The following is a 26,362-nucleotide window of genomic DNA, read 5'->3' as shown; positions in this document are numbered from 1 at the left end:
ATCACTTTTTTATTCAATAAGCCTTGTATTCTTTCATTGAGGATTGTTGCATAGAGATCAGAATTTGAGTCTCAGGCATGTTCATTTCTAGTGAGGAGTTGTCTTATCTCTCTCCTTTACGGAACAGCAGTAGGAAAGACCTCTAATCCTGATTACACACCTGTCTTTGTTCTGTTTGTGAAGAGAACCTTCATTTGCACCATCCTAAAATATATCTAGTTTCATTATTGCTATGAAGCAACACAGTTCATTTCAGTCGCTCAGTCGTGTCCAACTCTTTGCGACCCCATGAACCGCAGCACGCCAGGCCTCCCTGTCCATCACCAACTCCCAGAGTTTACACAAACCCATGTCCATTGAGTTGGTGATGACATCCAACCATCTCATCCTCTGTCGTCCCCTGCTCCTCCTGCCCTCAATCTTTCCCAGCATCAGGGTCCTTTCAAATGAATCAGCTCTTTGCATCAGGTGGCCAAAATATTGGAGTTTCAGCTTCAACATCAGTCCTTCCAATGAACACGCAGGACTGATCTCCTTTAGGATGGACTGGTTGGATCTCCTTGCAGTCCAAAGGACTCTCAAGAGTCTCCTCCAACACCACAGTTCAAAAGCATCAGTTCTTTGGCTCTCAGCTTTCTTTATAGTCCAACTCGCACATCCACACATGAAAACCATAGCCTTGACTAAACAGACCTTTGTTGACAAACTGATGTCTCTGCTTTTTAATATGCTGTCTATGTTGGTCATAACTTTCCTACCAAGAAGTAAGTGTCTGTTAATTTCATGGCTGCAGTCACCATCTGCAGTGATTTTGGAGCCCCAAAAATAAAGGCTCTCACTGTTTCCATTGTTTCCCCATCTATTTGCCATGAAGTGATGGGACCAGTTGCCATGATATTAAGTTTTTTTAATGTTGAGTTTTAAGCCAACTTTTTCACTCTCTTCTTTCACTTTCATCAAGAGGCTCTTTAGTTCTTCTTTGCTTTCTGCCATAAGGGTGGTGTCATCTGCATATCTGAGGTTATTGATATTTATCCTGGCAATCTTGATTCCAGCTTGTGCTTCCTCCAGCCCAGCATTTCTCATGATGTACTCTGCATATAAGTTAAATAAGCAGGGTGACAATATACAGCCTTGACATACTCCTTTTCCTATTTGGAACCAATCTGTTGTTCCATGTTCAGTTCTAACTGTTGCTTTCTGACCTGCATACAGGTTTCTCAAGAGACAGGTCAGGTGGTTTGGTATTCCCATCTCTTTCACAGTCTTCCTCAGTTTATTGTGATTCACACAGTCAAAGGCTTTGGCATAGTCAATAAAGCAGAAATAGATGTTTTTCTGGAACTCTCTTGCTTTTTCCATGATCCAGCAGATGTTGGCAATTTGATCTCTGGTTCCTCTGCCTTTAGTGAAACCAGCTTGAACATCTGGAAGTTCATGGTTCACGTATTGCTGAAGCCTGGTTTAGAGAATTTTGAGCATTATTTTACTAGCGTGTGAGATGAGTGCAATTGTGCGGTAGTCTGAGCATTCTTTGGCATTGCCTTTCTTTGGGATTGGAATGAAAACTGACCTTTTCCAGTCCTGTGGCCACTGCTGAGTTTTCCAAATTTGCTGGCATATTGAGTGCAGCACTTTCACAGCATCATCTTCCAGGATTTGAAATAGTTCAACTGGAGTTCCATCACCACTACTAGCTTTGTTCGTAGTGATGCTTTCTAAGGCCCACTTGACTTCACATTCCAGGATGTCTGGCTCTAGGTGAGTGATCACACCATTGTGATTATCTGGGTCCTGAAGATCTTTTTTGTACAGTGCTTCTGTGTATTGTTGCCACCTCTTAATATCTTCTGCTTCTGTTAGGTCCATATCATTTATGTCCTTTAATGAGCCCTTCTCTTCATGAAATGTTCCCTTGGTATCTCTAATTTTCTTGAAGAGATCTCTGGTCTTCCCCTTCTATTGTTTTCCTCTATTTCTTTGCAATGATAGCTGAGGAAGGCTTTCTTGTCTCTCCTTGCTATTCTTTGGAACTCTGCCCAGTTGTGGATGTGACTGGTGATAGAAGCAAGGATTGATGCTGTAAAGAGCAGTATTGCATAGGAACCTGGAATGTTAGGTCCATGAATCAAGGCAAATTGGAAGTAGTCAAACAGGAAATAGCAAGAGTGAACATCCACATTCTAGGAATCAGTGAAATAAGATGTTCTGGAATGTGTGAATTTAACTCAGATGACCACTGTATCTACTACTGTGGGCAGGAATCCTGTAGAAGAAATGGAGTAGCCATCACTGTCAACAAAAGAGTCTGAAATGCAGTATTTGGATGCAATCTCAAAAATGACAGAATGATTTCTCTTTGTTTCCATGGCAAATCATTCAGTATCACAGTAATCCAAGTCTGTGCCCCGACCAGTCATGCTGAAGAAGCTGAAGTTGAACGGTTCTATGAAGACCTACTTACAAGACCTTTTAGAATTAACACCCAAAAAAGATGTCCTTTTCATTATAGGGGACTGGAATGCAAAAGTAGGAAGTCAGGAAACACCTGGAGTAACAGGCAAATTTGGCCTTGGAGTACGGAATGAAGCAGGGAAAAGGCTAATAGAGTTTTGTCAAGACAGCGCACTGGTCATAACAAACACCCTCTTCCAACAACACAAGAGAAGACTCTACACATAGACATCACCAGATGGTAAACACTGAAATCAGATTGATTATATTCTTTGCAGCCAAAGATGGAGAAGCTCTATACAGTCAGCAAAAACAAGACTGGGAGTTAACTGTGGCTCAGATCATGAACTCCTTATTGGTATATTCAGACTTAAATTGAAGAAAGTGGGGAAAACCACTACACCATTCAGGTATGACCTAAATCAAATCCCGTATAATTATACAGTGGAAGTGAGAAATAGATTTAAGGGACTAGATCTGATAGACAGAGTGCCTGATGAATTATGGATGGAGGTTCATGACATTGTACAGGAGACAGGGATCAAGACCATCTCCAAGAAAAAGAAATGCAAAAAAGCAAAATTGCTGTCTGAGGAGGCCTTACAAATAGCTGTGAAAAGAAGTGAAAAGCAGAGAAAAGGAAAGATATAAGCATCTGAATGCAGAGTTCCAAAGAATAGCAAGGAGAGATAAGAAAGCCTTCCTCAGCGATCAGTGAAGCAACACATCTGTTAAGCAAATAAATGTGCAACTCATTTTGCCCCTAAAATGTATCTTATTAAAGTCAGAATCAGAGAAGGCAATGGCAACCCACTCCAGTACTCTTGCCTGGAAAATCCCATGGACATAGGGGCCTGGTGGGCTGCAGTCCATGGGGTCGCTAGGAGTCGGACATGACTGAGCGACTTCACTTTCACTTTTCACTTTCATGCATTGGAGAAGGAAATGGCAACCCACTCCAGTGTTCTTGCCTGGAGAATTCCAAGGACGGGGGAGCCTGGTGGGCTACCGTCTTTGGGGTCGCACAGAGTTGGATACGACTGAAGCAACTTAGCAGCAGCAGCAGCAAAGTCAGAATGCTGTAATTTAAAATTCCTTGAAATAATTAATTTCCTGTGTATGGTTATCTTACTAATTTGACGTACCATGAGGTTTATGTGTTTCTGTATTTGTTTGTGTTTAGTTTGAGTTTGCTTTTTTTCATTCCTGTAAATTTAAATTTACTTTGAAATATGTAAAATATTTGTATGATTCACAGAGACTCACTGCTTCTATCTCTATTCTTCTCACCTGGTTCTACTTCCTACCACTGCAGCTGCCCCTAGGAAACCATTTTTATTAATTCCTTTTTTTTTGAAGGGGGGGAAGAAATATTTTCTGCATTTTTTAGGCACATGGTGTATCAATTTATATGATTTACTAAGTTATTTCCTTATTATGAAGACAAGATACAAAGAAAAATCTGCATTTTTGAAACTGTAAGTGTTAGTTGTACATAGAACATAACTGAAGTCTGAACAAATATGAGGACATTCCTACTAAGAATATAATGGCAGGGGCATCTTTCATTCCTACATGACTTCTTTAAGGGACTTCTTCCTCATACCAGCAACATACTGAATAATAAAATTAACCACATACATATTCAGCAGGTGATAACCTGAAACCAAACTCACTTGATTAATGTGCCATACTTACTGTCCCTATACTTTGCACTTTTAGGTCAAGCACAAATAAAGAACTTAGCTACCGTAAGATAGCTTCTGAGAAGGCTAGAACTATACTTGGTGACTTGAATCCGCCTGTGTCCAAGATCCTTTCTTTTTATAAATGTATATATTTTATTGAAGTGTAGTTGACTTACAGTATTTCAGATGCATAACAAGTTGACTCAGTTATACATATACACCCATATTAATTTTTGTGTATGTGTATATATGTATAAAACAAGCTTAATTCTAAATAACCAGGAACATCAGAACCTGGTATGATGAGGAACTAAACACAAGAGGTGGTTTCCCAAATTTTTTTTTTTTTTCCCATATATTTCTTTTTTTTTTTTATTTTTTTTTATTTTTATTTTTATTTATTTTTTTTAATTTTATTTTATTTTTAAACTTTACATAATTGTATTAGTTTTGCCAGACATCAAAATGAATCCGCCACAGGTATACATGTGTTCCCCATCCTGAACCCTCCTCCCTCCTCCCTCCCCATACCATCCCTCTGGGTCGTCCCAGTGCACCAGCCCCAAGCATCCAGTATCGTGCATCGAACCTGGACTGGCAACTCGTTTCATACATGATATTTTACATGTTTCAATGCCATTCTCCCAAATCTTCCCACCCTCTCCCTCTCCCACAGAGTCCAAAAGACTGTTCTATACATCAGTGTCTCTTTTGCTGTCTCGTACACAGGGTTATTGTTACCATCTTTCTAAATTCCATATATATGCGTTAGTATACTGTATTGGTGTTTTTCTTTCTGGCTTACTTCACTCTGTATAATAGGTTCCAGTTTCATCCACCTCATTAGAACTGATTCAAATGTATTCTTTTTAATGGCTGAGTAATACTGCATTGTGTATATGTACCACAGCTTTCTTATCCATTCATCTGCTGATGGACATCTAGGTTGCTTCCATGTCCTGGCTACTATAAACAGTGCTGCGATGAACATTGGGGTACACGTGTCTCTTTCCCTTCTGGTTTCCTCAGTGTGTATGCCCAGCAGTGGGATTGCTGGATCATAAGGCAGTTCTATTTCCAGTTTTTTAAGGAATCTCCACACTGTTCTCCATAGTGGCTGTACTAGTTTGCATTCCCACCAACAGTGTAAGAGGGTTCCCTTTTCTCCACACCCTCTCCAGCATTTATTGCTTGTCGACTTTTGGATAGCAGCCATTCTTACTGGCGTGAAATGGTACCTCATTGTGGTTTTGATTTGCATTTCTCTGAGAATGAGTGATGTTGAGCATCTTTTCATGTGTTTGTTAGCCATCTGTATGTCCTCTTTGGAGAAATGTCTATTTAGTTCTTTGGCCCATTTTTTGATTGGGTCATTTATTTTCCTGGAGTTGAGCTGTAGGAGTTGCTTGTATATTCTCGAGATAAGTTGTTTGTCAGTTGCTTCATTTGCTATTATTTCTCCCATTCTGAAGGCTGTCTTTTCACCTTGCTAATAGTTTCCTTTGATGTGCAGAAGCTTTTAAGGTTAATTAGGTCCCATTTGTTTATTTTTGCTTTTATTTCCAATATTCTGGGAGGTGGGTCATAGAGGATCCTGCTGTGATGTATGTCAGAGAGTGTTTTGCCTATGTTCTCCTCTAGGAGTTTTATAGTTTCTGGTCTTAGGTTGAGATCTTTAATCCATTTTGAGTTTATTTTTGTGTTTGGTGTTAGAAAGTGTTCTAGTTTCATTCTTTTACAAGTGGTTGACCAGATTTCCCAGCACCACTTGTTAAAGAGATTGTCTTTAATCCATTGTATATTCTTGCCTCCTTTGTCAAAGATAAGGTGTCCATAGGTGCGTGGATTTATCTCTGGGCTTTCTATTTTGTTCCATTGATCTATATTTCTGTGTTTGTGCCAGTACCATACTGTCTTGATTGTATTAGTTTTGCCAAACATCGAAATGAATCTGCCACAGATATACCCGTGCTCCTCATCCTGAACCCTCCTCCCTCCTCCCTCCCCATACCCTCCCTCTGGGTCGTCCCAGTGCACCAGCCCCAAGCATCCAGTATCGTGCATCGAACCTGGACTGGCGACTCGTTTCATACATGATATTATACATGTTTCAATGCCATTCTCCCAAATCTCCCCACCCTCTCCCTCTCCCACAGAGTCCATAAGACTGATCTATACATCAGTGTCTCTTTTGCTGTCTCGTACACAGGGTTATTGTTACCATCTTTCTAAATTCCATATATATGTGTTAGTATACTGTATTGGTGTTTTTCTTTCTGGCTTACTTCACTCTGTATAATAGGTTCCAGTTTCATCCACCTCATTGGAACTGATTCAAGTGTATTCTTTTTAATGGCTGAGTAATACTCCATTGAATAGAAATTCATGGCTCCTGTAGAATATCATGGAATGGAAAATGTTCTCTTTCAGTGTTACTGAGTTTTTTTTCTTTGACAGAATGGTGAGCTGGGGCATATTCAAATGGATTAAAAAATACATGATAAGTTTTCACTCACATGTGTTGGAGGCTGATACCAATGCTAGTATCCTTGGTCACATTTTCATGAAGTTATAATATATCGATGGCTTTGGGGGCGCAAACTTATATTTAAAACTCTCTCACCTGTGATAGCGATCTTCTTGCTTGTTTTACTAAAAAATTTTCTGTTCCTCTATACTTTTAAGATTCTGGTTTGTTCACTGTTTATGTTAAAGGCCTGAAGATCCCAAAAAAGAAAAAAACAGCTATCCAAAATTCTTATTTATTTTCTAGCTTTTGTGGCTTTTAAGAACTTTATTTTGAGTAAATACCAATATGTTTCTACTGATTCTACTTCAGATCCGCAAGGCCACAACCCATTTGTGAGTGGAAAGCAGTGAAATGACATTATCTGAAATTAAGCAGAAAATCAGATATGTCATATCCCTTCATGGGATGTCAGGTTAAGAGGAAACAGGAGAAGTTACAGAAAATGGGAGCGTAGTCTTAATTTGCAGGGGTTTTAAGGTTCCCATTAAGGGTATTTTATAATGGAGATCTATTCTGATTGGGGGAAAAAACTGTTATAAAGAATTATAGAATAAATCAACTATATTCAAATTAAAAATGTTTATAGAATGTTACATTTATGAATTTATAGAGTCAAGATTAATACTTTCATTTAACAAACGAGATATCTAAACTGCAGTGTCTTGTTCTTTTTGTGGAGAGTTTTAGTGAATGCGTACTCAGTAGTGTCTGACTCTTTGTGACCCCTTGGACTGTAACCTGCCAGGCTCCTCTGTCCATGCGGTTTCCCAAGCAAGAATACTGGAATGGGTGCCATTTCCTTCTCCAGGGAATTCCTGTTTTCTGTATTATCCTTGTTGGGTGTGTGTGATGGGGTGTGTGTGTGTGTGGTTTTATTTTCTTTCTTAAAAACAAAAGGTTAAGATTCTTTTTTATATCACTCATGATAAATTATTATTTCTTCATAAAGAAACTTCTCATTTGTTAGCCTGTATATGCTTTTCATAATAACATACATTTTGTTAAATTTAAAACATTTTATTTTGTTTGTTTTTTTGTTTCTCATAAACAGGGGGACCTGGACGATCTACCATGCCAACCCCAGGGAACACTGCAGCTTTTCGTGCTTCCCTCTGGACCAACATGGAGAAACTTGTGGATCATATTTTTACTGTTTGTGGTCAGGTAAATATTTGAGAGAGTAAAAAATAGTATTAATTATGGGTTAGCATGCTGTGCACTTAGTTGTATCTGACTGTTTGCAACCCTTTGGATTATAGTGCAGTAGGCTCCTCTGTCCATGGGAGTTTTCATTTCAGTCAAGAATACTGGATTGAGTTGCCATTTCCTCCTCCAGGAATCTTCCTGACCCAGGAGTTGAACCTGTGTCTCCTGTGTCTCCTGCATTGCAGGCAGAATCTACCTGCTGAGCTGTGGTTTAATTCTTAGTTATTCAAAGTTGTGTGATCTTGGGCAGCTTTCTTAAAATCTCTGAAAGTTCAAAATACCTCCGTAACTAATTATAATGTATGTAAGGGCTCTAGCGAAATGCTTTTCCCCTTCCCCTTAGTGTTTCTAGTACCTGTACTCTATGCTTGTTACATTTGAAAATACTCAATTATATATGTTTTCCCTCTTTTCCTTCCTTTTAGGTGCAACATCTACAAAAAATATTAACCAAGAAGAGGGATCCTGTCTCTCACATTTGTTTCATTGAAGAAATAGTTAAGGTATGTCTAAATGAAAGTATTTTTGTCTCTTTATTAAGGAATACTGGAAGATAATGAGCCATTATTATTTGTGTTCCTGTCTTACAGAGAGACTACACATCAAATAGCTAAAAGAAAATGTATTTCTTGATAGCCACAGATTTTCTTTGCTTGTTTGTTTATTGAGTAGATGCTAAATGATACTATTTATAGACTAATTTCTGAACTGCATATAGTAATTTCCCATTTTCTGTTATACACATGATGTGAACTAGATCACCAGTGCACGTTTGATGCATGAAACAGGGCCCTCAAAGCTGGTGCACTGGGACAACCCAGAGGGATGGGATGGGAAGGGAGGTAGGAGGGGGTTTCTGGATAGGGGACATGTGTACACGCGTGGCTGATTTCATGTCAATGTATGGCAAAATCCACCACAATATTGTAAAGTAATTAGCCTCCAGTTAAAATTAATTAATTAAAAAGTTTTCAATGTCCTGATAGAGACTAAGATGAAAATTTTTGGTGTATGAAAGATTTAATTAATGGTTATTAAACTGTCATATAATGTCCTCTCTGAAGATGGTATGATCCATTCAGTTGTTAGTTTTTCCTATAAAGCACATTAATGTATTATTTTTTTATATTGTAAAGTTTCCCTTCTGTCAGTTATCAATCTCCTGGCCTCATAGTCATCATTTGTAACAAATGTACCACACCAATGCAGGATGCATAAGGCATTATGCAAATATGTAATTTCCTGTCTCCATTATTGTTCATTATTCAGTTGCTAAGTCATGTCTGACTCTTTGCAACCCCATGAGCTGCAGCACGCCAGGCTTCCCTGTTCTTCACTATCTCCCTGCGTTTGCTCAAACTCATGTCCATTGATTCAGTGATGCCATCCAACCATCTCATTCTCTGTTGCCCTCTTTAACTCTTACCTTCAGTCTTTCCCAGCACTGGGGTCTTTTCCAGTGAGTTAGCTCTTTGTATCAGGTGGCCAAATTATTGGAACTTCAGCTTTAGCATCAATCTTTCCAGTGAATATTCAGGATTGATTTCCTTTAGGATTGACTTGTTTGATTTCTTTGCTGTCCAAGGGACTCTTAAGAGTCCTCTCCAGCACAGCAGTTGAAAGCATCAATTCTTTGGTGCTCAGCCTTCTTTAAGGTTCAACTCTCACGTCTCTACATGACTACTGGCAAACCATAGCTTTGACTATAGACCTTTGTTGGATAAGTGATAGCTCTGCTTTTGAATATGCTGTGTAGATTTGTCACAGCTTTTCTTTCAAGGACCAAGCATCATTTTTTTTTAATAATTTTTTTTATTTTGGGCTGTGCTAGGTCTTTATTGCCGCACAGGCTTTTCTCTAGTTGTGGCGAGCGGGGGCTACTCTCTTGTGGTGCGTGAGCTTCTCATTGCAGTGGCTCCTCTTGTTGTGGAGCACGGGTTCTAGGGCACATGGGCTTCAGTTGTTGAAGCTCCCGGACTCTAGAGCACAAGCTTAGTAGTTGTGGCACAAGTCCCACTGCATGTGAGATCTTCCCAGATCAGGGATCAAACCTGTGTCTTCTGCTTTGGCAGGCAAATTCTTTACCACTGAGCTACCAGGGAAGCCCAGCCAGCATCCTTTAATTTCATGGCTGCCATCACCATCCACAGTGATTTTGGAGCCCAAGAAAAGAAAATCTGTCAGTGTTTGCACTTTTTCCCCTTCTATTTTGCCATGAAGTGATGGGACCAGATGACGTGATCTTTGTTTTTTTAATATTGAGTTTTTTTTTTTTTTTTTTTTTTACAATGGGGAAAAAACAGCCTCTTTAATAAATGGTATTACATGACGAAAACTGGACAGTTACATGCAAAAGAATCAAAGTGGACTACTGCACAAAAATAAATTCAAAATGGAGTAAAGACTTAAATATAAGACACAAAACCATAAACATTTTACAAGAAAACATAGGCAGTATGCTCTTTGACATCAATCTTAGTTGGTTTTTTTTTTTGGATATATCTCCTCAGGCAGGGGAAACAAAAGCAAAAAGAAACAGATTGGACTACATCACTCTAAAGATCTTTTGCACAGTGAAGAAAACTAAGAAAGCGAAAAGGCCACGTACTGAATAAGAACATATTCACAAATGGTATTTTCAATATAGGATTAATATCCAATGTATACAAAGAAATCATAAAGCTCAACATGAAAAAACAACCTGACTGAAAAATGGGTCAGTTCAGTTCAGTCACTCAGTCCTGTCCAGCTCTTTGGGAACCCATGGACTGCAGCACACCAGGCCTCCCTGTCCATTACCAACTCGCAGAATTTACTCACACTTAGATCCATCAAGTCGGTGATGCCATCCAACCATCTCGTCCTCTGTTGTCCCCTTCTCCCGCCTTCAATCTTTCCCAGCATCAGGGTCTTTTCCAATGAATCAGTTCTTTGCATCAGGTGGCCTAAGTATTGGAGTTTCAGCTTCAACATCAGTCCTTCCAATGAATATTCAGGACTGATTTCCTTTAGGATGGACTGATTGTTAAGCCACCTTTTTCACTCTTCTCTTTCACCTTCATCAAGAGGCTCTTTAGTTCCTCTTTGCTTTCTGCCATTAAAGTGGTATCATCTGCATATATGAGGTTGTTGATATTTCTTCCTGCAGTCTTGATTCTAGCTTGTGAGTTATCCAGCCTGGCATTTCACATGATGTGCTCTGCATGTACATTAAATAAGCAGGGTGACAGTATACAGCCTTGATATATACCTTCCCCAATTTTGAACCAATCCATTGTTCTATGTCCAGTTCTAACTGGTGCTTCCTGTCCTGCATATATGTTTCTCAAGAGACAGATAAGGTGGTCTGGTATTCCCATTTCTTTACGAATTTCCCACAGCTTGTTGTGATCCACATAGTCAAAGGCTTTAGTGTGGTCATTGAAGCAGAAGTAGATGTTTTTTGCTTTAAGGTACACTTAAAAATACTCAGTCGCTTCAGTTGTGTCCGACTCTGTGTGACCCCATAGACAGCAGCCCACTAGGCTCCTCTGTCCCTGGGATTCTCCAGGCAAGAACACTGGAGTGGGTTGCCATTTCCTTCTCCATCATGCAAAAAAGGTACACTTAAAAATACTCAGTGCTGCACCTTTGCATCCTTTCCACACTTCTCTCTTAACCCCTGGAAACCACTGATCTTTTTTCTGTCTTTAGAGTTTTATCTTTTATAGAATATCATATAATTGGAATCATATAGTAGGTTGCCTTTCATACTGGTTTCTCTTAGTAATATGCATTTAAGGATTTCTTCATGTCTTTGTTGCTTGATCCCTCATTTCTTTTAGTCACTGAATAATATTTTACTTTGTACATAGGCCTAGTTTATTTACCCATTCACCTATTGAAGGACGTGTTGTCGCTTCCGTTTTTTTGACAATTATGATTTAAATTTATAAATGTTCATGTGCAGATTTTTGTGTGCATATAAACTTTTAGCTGATTTGAGTAAACACCAAAGCACATGATTGCTGTATATTATAGAGTATTTTTAGCTTTGTAAGAAACTGCCAAACTATCTGTCATGGTGGCTGTATTATTTTACATACCTATTAGCAAAGAAACAAAGTTCCTATTGCTCCACATCTTCGTCAGCATTTGATATAGTCAGTGTTTTGGATTTTGGCTATTTTAGTAGGTGTGTAGTGGTATGTCCGGAGAAGGCAATGGCACCCCACTCCAGTACTCTTGCCTGGAAAATCCCATGGACGGAGGAGCCTGGTAGGCTGCAGTCCATGGGGTTGCTAAGAGTCAGACATGACTAAGCGACTTCACTTTCACTTTTCACTTTCATGCATTGGAGAAGGAAATGGCAACCCACTCCAGTGTTCTTGCCTGGAGAATCCCAGGGATGGGGGAGCCTGTTGGGCTGCTGTCTATGGCGTCGCAGAGTCGGACACGACTGAAGTGACTTAGCAGCAGCAGCAGTGTTATGTCATTGATTTATTTTGTATTTCCTATGAATTTTAAAAAGATTATATTTATAGGAAAAACTTGATTAGTTAAGTTTCTAAGACTTTATATGAAGAAAAATGGACTGCCTTGCCATGTTTATTATTTAAAATTTATCTCTTACAGTCAATACAAGTGGTTAAAAAAATCTTAAAATATTCTAAAATAATTTTTATTGGATTAAGGATAATTTTTTTTTAAATCATTTGGATAGCCAGATACTTAATTTAAAGGTTACCTTTCTGAACATCTAGTCAAGTAATGTTAAAGGAAGTATAATACAGTCATTAAGAACTGGGTCCTTGGACTTTAGTATCAGACAGAACTGAGATTTCCTTCGTTGATTATGCAACCTTGGGTAGGTCTTATAATGTTTCAGAATGTCAGATATCAAATGAGGGTGATAATATTACCCATTGAGCTGAGGTTTTCTGAGGGAAAATTAGATAATGTAGATTTAATTCAGAGATTGGCTCAATAATTTGATATCCTAATTTTTATTTCAATCTTTTTTAAACTTTAAAAGTTAAATTATTTAGGGGTTAGAAATTTCCCATGTGCATGGTAACAAAGAACTATAGTGTGCAAGAAGGTCAGTTTTGTTTTTTTAACAGTTCTGATAACATGATATGTAAGTATATTAATATGCTGAGTATCAGAAATTTAAGAAATGTTGCTTCCTTAAATAAGGCAATAGCAAGGATTCACTATAAATGTGTCGTGATTACATGTCTCACTTCACTAAAGAATCACAAGTTTATGATCTAACATTTGGTAATTCTGTAGTTGTAGAAACAGTAATGATGATTTTCCTTCATTCAGTTCTGTGAGATTTTGTGAGAATTGTTAAATCATTTATATTTTATTAGTCAAAAAAAAAATGGGTTTACTTTTAAAACTTTTGGTTTTGAAGTTAATATTGCCAAATGTAAATGCTTTATTAGTTCAGAACGTTTGCAGTAAATGTTTATCATGCTATAAACAATACATCATAGTGTAAAAAGGGCATAAATATATTGAGTATAAAGTAAAATTGGGCCAATTATATCAGGCATAACAAATCTTAAGAATATATAGTTAATGTAGAGCCTTATGAAAACTTTTCCTTAATTGAGATAACTAATTCTGCTTCTGCTTAATTTAATGAATCTTCTGGTTAACTTGTAAAATTAGCCTGTTAATTTCAGTTCATTCTATAAATTTGAAAAGACATTTGTGCTTACAGTTATATTAATTATTTATATGATTTAACTGTGGAAAATACTTCTTTTCCCTTATTATTTTTATTTACAAAAGTTAGTTGATTGGATATATCTTCTTAGTTTAAATAAGATTTCTAGACTGTTGACTAGACATCAAAAATTCAATTTTGGCAACTTTTTAAAAACTTTTAAAACCTTTAAAGTTAAAAAGTTCTAGTATCGCTATATACTCATCAATATTATATGTAGCACTTTGTTTGAAAGTGAGTGTACCAAGGTATTGACAAATTATTCAGGATCCAAACAGTAGCAAACAGGTTGCAGATTCTTATCTGCAGAATTAAGCCAGTTTAGCTGTATGTGGGGGTGTAGATATGATACCTTCATTTTCTAAGCCAGCATTTTTTTTTTTATCATTGAACAGAATCTTGTAATCATGTGTGTAGGATGCATTAGGCTATATTTGGAATGTATTCAGCATTTTGAGCAGCTGTAGTACTAACAAAGATTTTAACTATGAAAAAGAATGTGTTTTCTTTTGCCCTTTTTAATGTATGAAATGATTTGATAATAGCATTTAAGACTCAAAAAAATTTTAGGACACCCAAATATGAAATATTTTTAGAAAAATGAGCAAAATGTTTAACTCATTTATCAATGGCATCCTAATTTGATTAAAAAAAAAGTGGCAGTAAGCCAATTTACATGTCTTAAGTCATTTGTTATCAATAAATACTCTTATCTGTAAAGGTTTAGAAGATTTTTGCTTTACTAGCTTGAAGACGAGTTATTTTTTATTTATTTTTTTTTCATAATATAAATACATTTTATTTTACTTTTTTGACTTTAAAAAAAATATTTTAATTGGAGGCTAATTACTTTACAATATTTTGCTGGTTTTAGCTATACATTCACATGAATCAGCCATGGGTGTACATGTGTTCCGCATCTTGACTTTCCCTCCCACCTCCCTCCCCATCCCATCCCTTAGCGTCATCCCAGTGCACCAGCCCTGAGCACCCTGTCTCATGCCTCGAACCTGGACTGGCGATCTGTTTCACATATGATAATATACATGTTTCAATGCTATTCTCTCAAATCATTCCACCATTGCCTTCTCCCACAGAGTCCAGAAGTCTGTTCTTTACATCTGCATCTCTTTTGCTCTCTTGCATATAGGGTCATTGTTACTATCTTTCTAAATTCCATATATATGTGTTCATATACTGTATTGGTGTTTTTCCTTCTGACTTACTTCGTTCTGTATAATAGGCTCCAGTTTCATCCACCTCATTAGAACTGATTCAAATGCATTCTTTTTAATAGTTGAGTAATATTCCATTGTGTATATGTACCACAGCTTTCTTATCCATTTGTCTGCCGATGGAAATCTAGGTTGCTTCCATGGAGGATGAGTTATTTTTAAGAGCCCTCTCCCTGCTAAAACAAATTTTAGATGTTAGAAAAGCTTAATTTTTAATGTACTTTTGGCCCTGCCAAAAGTAAGAGAATCTCTGAGGGACATATGCATATACAGATAAGCATAAGCAGATAAAGTAGTTGAAACTGTAGTGGAGATGTGTGAGCTGTAAGTCATTGCAAATGCTGAAGTTGCTCTGAAGTCAAATGTTCATGTCAATGATGGGGTCAGTCCACTAAGCTCTGGGTCTCTAGCATGGTGGGAGAATGAACCTTGCATTAAAGCTCCTGAGATCTTGAGACCTATGACTGTGGCTAACATGTTCCTGGGTTGGTAACAGTACCTACTCTCACAAAAAGCAAGTACAGATCCTCTGTAGAGGAAAGCATTTCTAGTTTTAGCTGTCAGAATTCTCCACATGTTAAGGTCATCCAACTATGAGCTCATAGTTGAAAATCACCAGTCATATAAATAGACTAGAATCTGTGATTGAGAGTCAGCAAGAAAAATAAACACAATGCAAAACAGGTTTTAGACTCCTAAAGAACTTCTGAAGGACGCTATGGACTTCAGATGTTAGAATTAATTGATAAAGAATCTAGAATACCTGCATAGGTTTTAGAAGTAAAGATGGAATAAAAAAATGACAAGTGACCGTTAAGAAATGATCAGGTAGGAGGACAAGTATTCTTTGTGCTCTCACTACTTCTGCCTAACATTTTCTTAACTAGTGCAGTGAGAAAGAAAAAGAAATAAAAACTTCTAGTTTGGAAGTGAAAAGTTAAAATGGTCTTTGTCATTTAAGTACATATCTAAAAGTTGAAAGACCTGAGCATACCATGTGTTGGTGAGGATATGGAACAACTGTAACTCTCATATACTGCTGAAGGGAAATGTAAAATGGTACAACCACTTTAGGAAACAATTTGGCTTTTCCTTAAAAAGTTAAACATACATGTATTATATGACTTAGCAATATGCCCCTAGTTATTAATCCAAGAGAAACGAAAGAATATATCCAAAGACCTGTAGACAAATGTCCATAGAGCTGTCTTCTCCCTGTGTCTTTACATCATTTCCTTCTGTATGTGTCCGTGTTTCAGATTTCCTCTTCTTATAAGGACACCCTAATGACTCTGTTTTAACTTAATTACTTCATGAAAGACCCAATCTCCAAATATGATTACGTTTTCATGTATGGTTGGTTTCGGTTAGAACTTCAACATATGAATTTTGTCAAGACAAAACAGCCTATAGCAGTAATTTACATTGATGCCAGTAAAAATGGAGACAGTTGCATTGATTTGAGAATTATTCAGGAGATAACACCAACACATCTTAATGACAGATTAGAAGTGGTGAGATAGAGAAGGAGGTGTCAAGGCTGATATTGTATATTCAGTTTTGACAAGAGTTCTGGTGGATAGTAGTAAACTTCACTTGAGACCATAAACTGAGAAGCACATTAAACAAGGAAGATACGTTCGGTATTCAGGTGCTCATGGCACATTCAAGGGAAGTTTCAGTTAGGCAATTTAATATATGAGTCTGGAGCTCAGAAGAGGCATCCACTGGAGACATAAATTTGGGAGATGTCCCTGCTTATTTAACTTATATGCAGAGTACATCATGAGAAATGGTGGGCTGGATGAAGCACAAGTTGGAATCAAGATTGCCGGGAAAAATATCAATAACCTCAGATACACAGATGACACCACCCATATGGCAGAAAGCAAAGAACTAAAGAGCCTCTTGATGAGAGTGAAAGAGGAGAGTGAAATGTTGGCTTAAAACTCAGCATTCAGAAAGCTAAGATCATGGCATCCGGTCCCATCACTTCATGGCAAATAGATGGAGAAACAATGGAAATAGTGGCAGACTTTATTTTTTGGGCTCCAAAATCACTGCAAATGGTGACTGCAGTCATGAAATTAAAAGACGCTTACTCCTTGGAAGAAAACCTAGACCAGCCTAGACCGACCTAGACAGCATATTAAAAAGCAAAGACATTACTTTGCCAACAAAGGTCCATCCAGTCAAAGCTATGGTTTTTTCCAGTAGTCATGTATGGATGTGAGAGTTAGGCTATAAAGAAAGCTGAGTGCTGAAGAATTGACGCATTTGAACTGTAGTGTTTAAGAAAACTCTTGAGAGTCCCTTGGACTTCAAGGAGATCCAACCAGTCCATCTTAAAGGAAATCAGTCCTGAATATTCATTGGAAGGACTGATGTTGAAGCTGAAACTCCAATGCTTTGGCCACCTGATGCGAAGAAGTGACTTATTGGGAAAGACCCTGATGCTGGGAAAGATTGAAGGCAGGAGAAGCAGATGACAGAGGATGAGATGGTTGGATGACATCACATCAGTTTGAGTAAGCTCTGGGAGTTGGTGATGGACAGGGAAGCCTGGTGTGCTGCAGTCCATGGGTTCACGAAGAGTCGGATATGACTGAGTGATTGAACTGAACTGAACCTCATAGATGGTGGTCAAAGCCATAGTAATAGGTAGAATTGGCTATGGAGAGAAAAGAAATGTACCTTGAAAATGCAACATATAAAATTTATATAGAGCTCTGCTTTTTCCAAAGTGTGTATACAGTTTTACATGGAAAAAGACAGTTCTAATTTCTACCCGTCCCTTTTTTAAGTTTCATCCTTTAAACTATATTTTTTGTACATTTTATATTGCACATATTTTATTAATATAGTAGTATTTATTTATAATTTTGGAGAAGGAAATGTCAACCCATTCCAGTATTCTTGGCTGGGAAATCCCATGAACAAAGGAGCCTGGTGGGCTATAGTGCATGGGGTCCCAAAGAATTGGACATGATGTGGCGACTAAACAACAGCAACAGATATATAATTTTAAACAAATAAGTAAACATATATTAGAATGTGTATTTAAAAATATTTATATTCACTAAGTTTAGGAAACATTGTAACAGAGGATGCCACAGGGAGTACCTCAAGAGAATGAAGTCAAATGGAATATGATAAAGGAAGCCAAGGGAAAAGTTTGAAGGAGAATATGGTTCATACTAAATCTAATTTGACTGACAGTCTATTTAAAACACTGGTCCACCATGCATTCTCAATAAGGGCAATATTGACCCCAAGAGGGAGAAATAGTTCTGTTTTTTGGGAAGAAGGATAAACAGAAACAATCATATATTACAATGGTTTTGAGTGCCCTCCAGAGTTCAATTCTGCTGCACCAAGTCTTATTCCTTAGTATTTAGTATCTGTCATTAGGGAAAGACTAAGTTAAATTTAAATTAAATTCAGTTACATTGTATAGTTATTTTAGTATAATATATATTCAGTTCAGTTCAGTTGCTCAGTCCGACTCTTTGCAGCCCCATGAATTGCAGCATGCCAAGCCTCCCTGTCCATCACCAACTCCTGTAGTTTACTCAAACCATGTCCATCGAGTCGGTGATGCCATCCAGCCATCTCATCCTCTGTCGTCCCCTTCTCCTCCTGCCCCCAATCCCTCCCAGCATCAGAGTCTTTTCCAATGAGTCAACTTTTCGCATGAGGTGGCCAAAGTACTGGAGTTTCAGCTTTAGCATCATTCCTTCCAATGAACACCCAGGGCTGATCTCCTTCAGAATGGACTGGTTGGATCTCCTTGCAGTCCATGGGACTCTCAAGAGTCTTCTCCAACACCATAGTTCAAAAGCATCAATTCTTTGGCGCTCAGCTTTCTTCACAGTCCAACTCTCACATCCATACATGACCACTGGAAAAACCATAGCCTTGACTAGATTACATAGGTATAGTTAATTAGTTTTCATTTTGGAGGGGAAATAATGAAAAGAAAGGTTGAGAAACACTACAGTGAACTATGTGGAAAGGGTTTTAAAACCCTTTATTTTATTTTTAGTTCCTGTAACTTTAAAACCCTTTGACTTGATGATCTCTAGGGGAAAAGTGTGGGATAAGGGATTTGAATTTGAAGAGGAACTTTTAGTTTTTGCCATGTGTAATTCAGTACTGAATTTTTTACATCAAGAATTTATTCTTGCCTTTAGAATTAAGTTAATTATCTTAATTACTCCTCCAAAAAAGAATAAAAGAATAAAGGACACATTGTGTTTAAGCCCGTCACCCAGAAATGACTTATGTTAACATTTTGTGTATGTTTTTTCTATTTAGCTCTACATTTTCATACATTTTAACAAGTCCTATCTGTTCACTCATCAGAAGTTAACTGAAATCTGTCTACTTTTCACTTCTCCCACTGCCACCTTATCTAAGCCCCCATTTCTTAAAACAACAAGTAGCTTGTACCATAAATATTCTTTTATTTTAGAACAATATGCATATAAAAGCCAACATTTTGATTTTAAGTGGACTTCTTTTGGTTGCATAGGTGTTCTCATTTTGCTTTTTGGTGTTCATCTTAAAGTCCCTACTGAATTTTTATACCTTCCTTTATTGTCATCAGAGCAAAATGTTGCTCCCTGAAGACTCTTTTCCAGTAAAGATAACTTTTTTCTTTGCTTTATATTTGCTTTCCTAGACTCCCTCTGCTTTCATCCAGAAGATGATTAAGAGCTAATATAAAATTCATATCTGTTTGGTTTTTTTAATCGAGTCTTCAGGCTTTCTTACAATGTGATCTCTCCACAGAGATCTCTGGCACAGACTTGTTGCCAAACCTTTGACTTCCTCTTGTCCTTTAATTATAACTTAATTACACCTGGTTCCCTCTCACCTTGTCTCATCTAGTTCATCCGTCCGTCTGTCCTAAGTTGCTTCAATAGTGTCTGACTCTTTGTGACCCTAGGACTATAGTTTACTGTCTTAAAAAATCTCTCTGAATTGTTCCTTGCCTTCCCTTTCTGTATCAAAGATTGTATCATCTTCTTTGAATTGTATTAGATTGTTGGTTGTATCTTCTCTTTTCTCAGACTTGTCCCTCTCCTTTTGTTTGTGTTCTACATTTTATCCCTGTCTGGGGCACTCTGCTTTCTCCAACATCCACCTTTCCCACTTACTTCCTCCTAAGGACCTACCGTCTAAACCCAAAACCAGAGCAAAATCCTTGGTCCTATACCTCTCTGTAAGCATTTCTTCCCTTCATGCCAAGATTTTCATAAACTACTTGGTATCTCTATTTCTTACTTCTTTTGTTCCAAACCATTGAAATCAAGCTTCTGCTCCACTGAAACAGTTCTTACTAAAAGAATTATAATGCCCCAACTACCAAATCCTTGTGCTCACTCTACTTTGTTCCTTTGAGGTAGTAATGACTTCGGCTTTCCCCTTTCACAAATACTGCATCTTTTCAGAATCCTTCATCAGTTCCTCTACCTCCACCTCCCCTTCTTTTAAAAACATTTTATTAGTAACATTTCAAACAAAAGCTAAAATAGAACCAAAATATAGGGCAGTGACTCCCTATGTATCCATCATTCGGTTTCATCAGTCACTAACTTGTGTCCAAGCTCTACCCACTTCTCTTTCTCCACTCTAAATTATTTATTTCCCAACCTTTAGGTAGTGTTGTTCCCCTGGGTCCTATCCTTTTCTTCTTATGCCATATGCAATCTGTAGAAAAGTTCACACATTCTAATAGTTTCTACCACCTCCAAATGATGATATCACCTAAATTTCTTTCTCCAGCTTAGATTTTATTCTTAAGCAAGAGAGTTGTATCTTTTCCATGTCCTAGATCATCTTCACTCAGATGCCCCACAGGTTCTATCAGTAGAGGTGGTAGAGTCTGGATTTGAGCTTTAATACTCTACTTTCAGGCTCCCTCTTCTTGACCACTGCTCTGTTCCTTTATTTAAATGGGAAAATGTAATTATGTTGGGGAATATGGGGTGCAATAGATGTATTTAATAGAGCACACCAAGCATAGGGGAGCCAAGAGAAATGATACCTAAATTGACTGATGAAGGTTCTAGTTTAAAGGCTAATAACTGGAAGAAACTACAAAAGAACCTTCAAGAACCTGAAAGAATTAGAGTGTGGTTAAATCTTTGATCTCAGTGGGGTGTAACAAGAGAAATAGACTGGGACAATTGAAAGGTTGTTGCTGACCCACGAAAAGACGCCTGGATTCTGGGCCTCTGGAAGAGAAGAATTCAGTCCAGGGCCAGAGACGAGGCTTGATCGCTCAGAGCTTTTGTGCAATAGAGTTTTATTAACGTATAAAAGGGATAGAGAAAGCTTCTGACATAGACATCAGAAGGGGGCAGAAAGAGTACCCCCTTACTAGTGTTAGCAATGGAGTTATATACTCTCCAGTTAGTTATTACAGTGAGTCAATAGAATGTCCGGAGGTTGCAAAGAGACGCACTCCCAGAATCCACATTTCAAGATAACAGGATTAGCCAGAAGGCCCTCAGGAAGGAGAAACTGTCCTCAAGCAGGATACACTGCTATATAATCCTTAGTACAGAGTGCAAACCGAGTTGTTAGTTGTGTAATCATTAAATGGCAACCCACTCCAGTGTTCTTGCCTGGAGAATCCCAGGGACGGGGGAGCCTGTGGGCTGCCATCTATGGGGTTACACAGAGTCGGACACGACTGAAGCGACTTAGCAGCAGCAGCAGCAGCAGCAGTTCCAGGCTTAAAGATAAAAATGTTTTATGTGACTAAGGCTAAGGAAAGTAGAGGGAAAAGAAAGTTTGTCCTTTCCTCTTCCTTGAGAATTCCAGACCCCTCTCCCCTTGGGGACCCCTGGATTTCTTATCAACCTACCTAGGAATTGACTCTCACAATCATACCATATAAGGTTTTGTAAGTTAAGTTAAAGGGGACTAATACTTTGATAGGGGCTTCCCAGGTGGCACTAGTGGTAAAGAACCCACCTGCCAATGCAGGAGACATGAGAGATGTGAGTTTGATCCCTGGGTCAGGAAAATTCCCTGGAGGAGGGCATGGCAACCCACTCCAGTGTTCTTGGTTGGAGAATCCCATGGATAGAGGATTCTGGCAGGCTGCAGCCCATGGGGTTGCACAGAATCGGACTTGGCTGAACCGACTTAGCACACACAATACATTCAACCAAACAGACTTTAGATCAAATCCCAGCTCTACCACTTTCTGTGTGATTCTAAGCAAGTCACATTTTCTCTTTGACCTTTGTTTTTACTCTGAAAAGGGACATAAAGATGTCATCCACTCATTCTCAAAATAAATATTATGTGCCTTTATGTCTAGGTCACAGTCTCAGTGTTGTAATTAGAGTGGTAAAAAAGACAAAATGAGGCCTCTACGATTGAGGGCCTTATATTCTAGTGGTTGTTGTAAGATTTAAGTGAGATAGCATTCAGCAATGCCTGTTACATAATGGATATTCAGAAAACATTAATTTCTTAGCCAAGGTTCACATATATTCTAGAGCATGGACACTTTGAGTTCTCTAAATAAGTTAAAAGTACATACTTTCTGGGTTTGAAGTTTTAAGTGACTTGTCACTAAAAAGGAAGAAGTAGCCAGATTATCCGGGACCCTATGTTTTCTTTTAAAATGGCATGTCTATGTCTTAGAATTTTCTTGTTTACTTTGGAAATTATAAAAAAGCCTTGAAGATTTCCTGTTATTTCTAGGAATCTATTTCAGTAATTCTGTAGAATTTCAGAGATGATTTGACTGAAAGGAATTTATGGTTAGTTGTAGGAATAGATAATGACACATCCAGAATGAATAAATGAAAAGCCTCTAGAGAAGATAAAAGGAAACAAAAATAATCCACAGAACAAACACAGAAAACAAAGGAAACACAATGAGATGATAAAAGCTGAAACAACCTGTTAGTTAAACATATTTGGTTTGTAGTTTCCTTATTAAAAGACAAAACAATGTTTAAAAATAAAATAGATTTATAAGAGTCACATCAAAAAACAAACAACTTGAAAGAATAAAATAAATGGATTGATAAACATTTCTCAAATGAAAGCAATAGTGACAGTATTAATTTCAGATTAAAAAAAGACAAATAATGGTATGTAGAATAAAGAGGGTCACACAAACTTTGTATTACTAGTCTCTTCTAGAAATGATGCTGGAAAATTGGATGTTCCTGTGCAAAATAAAGAAATTAGACCCTTACCTTAAACTGTATTAAAACATCAATTCAAAATGAGTTAAAACCCTACTGTATTAAAAAATGAATTCAAAATGAGTTAAAACCCTAAATGTAAGAACTAAAATTTTAAAACTCATAGTAGAAAACATGGGAAATCTTCATAACATTGCACTTGGCAGTGATTTCATGGATATAACACCAAAATCACAGGTGAGAAAAGCAAAAATAGGAGTACATCAAACTTTGAAACTTCTTTGTGACAAAGGAAACAATAGAATGAAAAGGCAACCCACAGAATGAGAGAAAATATTTGCAAGCTATATATTTGATAAGGGGCTGATGTTCATAATATATAAAGAACTCCTACAACTCAACAACAGTAACAAGAAACCAAGTAACTCAACTAAAAAAAATGTGTGATGGACTTGAATAGACATACAAATAGACATTTCTTCAAAGAAGACATGGAAATGACCAACAAGCAAATTAAAAGATCATCAGCACCACTAATCATCAGGAAGTACAAATCAAAATCATAATGAGATATCACATGCACTGATTAGCATGACTTTTCAAACCAGAAACAAGTGTTGGTGAGGATGTGGAGAAATCAGTACCCTTGTACATTGTTATTAGGAATGTAAAATAGTGCAGCTGCTAAGAAAAACAATATAGAGTTTTCTCAAAAAAAGTAAAAATAGAATTAATGTATAATCCAGCAATCTCACTTCTGGAGATAGAGATCCAAAAGAATTGTAAACAAGATCTTAAAGAGAGATTTGCCCCATTGTGTTCATTGCAGCATTATTCATAATAGCCAAGAGATAGAAGCAATCGAATTGTCTGACCTAAAGAGACAAAAGACCTATATATAAAAAAACTAAAAAACACTGATGAAAGAAATCAAAGATGACACAAATAGATGGAGAAATATACCATGTTCATGGATCAGAAGAATCAATATAGTGAAAATGAGTATACTACCCAAAGTAATCTATAGATTCAATGCAATCCCTATCAAGCTACCAACAGTATTTTTCACAGAACTAGAACAAATAATTTCACAATTTGTATGGAAATACAAAAAATCTCGAATAACCAGGCAATCCTGAGAAAGAAGAATGGACCTGGAGGAATCAACCTGCCTGACTTCAGGCTATACCACAAAGTTACAGTCATCAAGACAGTATGGTACTGGCACAAAGACAGAAATATAGATCAATGGAACAAAATAGAAAGCCCAGAGATAAATCCATGCACCTGTGGACACCTTATCTTTGACAAGGGAGGCAAGAATATACAATGGAGAAAAGACAATCTCTTTAACAAGTTGTGCTGGGAAAACTAGTCAAGCACTTGCAAAAGATGAAACCAGAACACTTTCTAACACCATACACAAAAATAAACTCAAAATGGATTAAAGATCTAAACATAAGACCAGAAACTATAAAACTCCTAGAGGAAAACATAGGAAAAACACTCTCTGACGTAAATCATAGCAGGATCCTCTATGACCTACCTCCCAGAGTAGTGGAAATAAAAGCAAAAATAAGCAAATGGGACCTAAGTAAACTTGAAACCTTTGCACAACGAAGGAAACTATAAGCAAGGTGAAAAGACAGCCTTCAGAATGGGAGAAAATAGCAAATGAAGCAACTGACAAAGAAGTAATCTCCAAAATATACAAGCAGCTCCTGCAGCTCAATTCCAGAAAAATAAACAATCCAATCAAAAAAATGGTCCAAAGAACTAAACAGACATTTCTCCAAAGAAGACATACAGATGGCTAACAAACACATGAAAAGATGTTCAATATCACTCATTATCAGAGAAATGCAAATCAAAACCACAATGAGGTACCATCTCACCCGGTCAGAATGGCTGCTATCCAAAGGTCTACAAACAATAAATGCTGGAGAGGGTGTGGATAAAGGGAACCCTCTTACACTGTTGGTGGGAATGCAAACTAGTACAGCCACTATGGAGAACATTGTAGAGATTCCTTAAAAAACTGGAAATAGAACTGCCATATGAAATCAAGAAAATTAGAGATACCAGGAGAACATTTCATGCAAAGATGGGCTCAATAGAGGACATAAATGGTAGGGACCTAACAGAAGCAGAAGATATTAAGAAGAGGTGGCAAGAATACACACAAGAACTGTACAAAAAAGAGCTTCATGACCCAGATAATCACAATGGTGTGATCACTCATCTATAGCCAGACATCCTGGAATGTGAAGTCAAGTGGGCCTTAGGAAGCATCACTACGAACAAAGTTAGTGGAGCTGATGGAATTCCAGTTGAACTATTTCAAATCCTAAAAGATGATGCTATACTCAATATGCCAGCAAATCTGGAAAACTCAGCAGTGGCCACAGGATTGGAAAAGGTCACTTTTCATTCCAATCCCAAAGAAAGGCAATGCCAAAGAATGCTCAGACTACCACACCATTGCATTCATCTCACACGCTAGTAAAGTAATGCTCAAAATTCTCCAAGCCAGGCTTCAGCAGTACGTGCACTGTGAACTTCCAGATGTTCAAGCTGGATTTAGAAAAGGCAGAGGAACCAGAGATCAAATTGCCAACATCTACTGGATCTTCGAAAAAGGAAGAGTTCCAGAAAAACATGCATTTCTGCTTTATTGACTATGCCAAAGCCTCTGACTGTGTGGATCACAATAAACTGTGGAACATTCTAAAAGAGATGGGAATATGAGACCACCTGAGCTACTTCTTGAGAAACCTGTATGGAGGTCAGGAAGCAACAGTTAGAACTGGACATGGAACAACAGACTGGTTCCAAATAGGAAAAGGAGTATGTCAAGGCTGTATATTGTCACCCTGCTTATTTAACTTCTATGCAGAGTACATCATGAGAAACGCTGGCCTGGAGGAAGCACAAGCTGGAATCAAGATTGCTGGGAGAAATATCAATAACCTCAGATATGCAGATGACACCACCCTTATGGCGGAAAGCAAAGAAGAACTAAAGAGCCTCTTGATGAAAGTGAAAGAGGAGAGTGAAAAAGTTGGCTTAAATCTCAGCATTCAGAAAACTAAGATCATGGCATCTCGTCCTATCACTTCATGGCAAATAGATGGGGAAAAAGTGGCTAACTTTATTTTTCTGGGCTCCAAAATCACTACAGATGGTGATTGTAGCCATGAAATTAAAAGATGCTTACTCCTTGGAAGGAAAGTTATGACTAAGCTAGACAGCATATTAAAAAGCAGACATTACTTTTCCAACAAAGGTCTGTCTAGTCAAGGCTATGGTTTTTCCAGTGGTCATGTATGGATGTGAGAGTTGGATTATAA

The 26,362-nt window shown here is 37.6% G+C and overlaps 1 protein-coding gene across 2 annotated transcripts in view; it reads left to right on the top strand.

Annotated features, from left to right (window-relative positions):
• COG5 (component of oligomeric golgi complex 5) overlaps positions 1-26,362 on the top strand; it is a 285,394-nt gene that overhangs the window by 162,588 nt on the left and 96,444 nt on the right. For both annotated transcript variants that reach the window (XM_044946598.2, XR_006552749.2), the window contains exons 9-10: positions 7,724-7,836; positions 8,304-8,381. In XM_044946598.2, coding sequence (XP_044802533.2) covers positions 7,724-7,836; positions 8,304-8,381 — 191 coding nt within the window. The remainder of the gene's footprint in view (positions 1-7,723; positions 7,837-8,303; positions 8,382-26,362) is intronic.

The sequence above is a fragment of the Bubalus bubalis genome, chromosome 8, assembly GCF_019923935.1.
Source record: "Bubalus bubalis isolate 160015118507 breed Murrah chromosome 8, NDDB_SH_1, whole genome shotgun sequence".
Lineage (NCBI taxonomy): Eukaryota > Metazoa > Chordata > Mammalia > Artiodactyla > Bovidae > Bubalus > Bubalus bubalis.
Note: the sequence above shows the minus strand (reverse complement) of the source record. Positions and strands in the feature narration are given on the sequence as shown.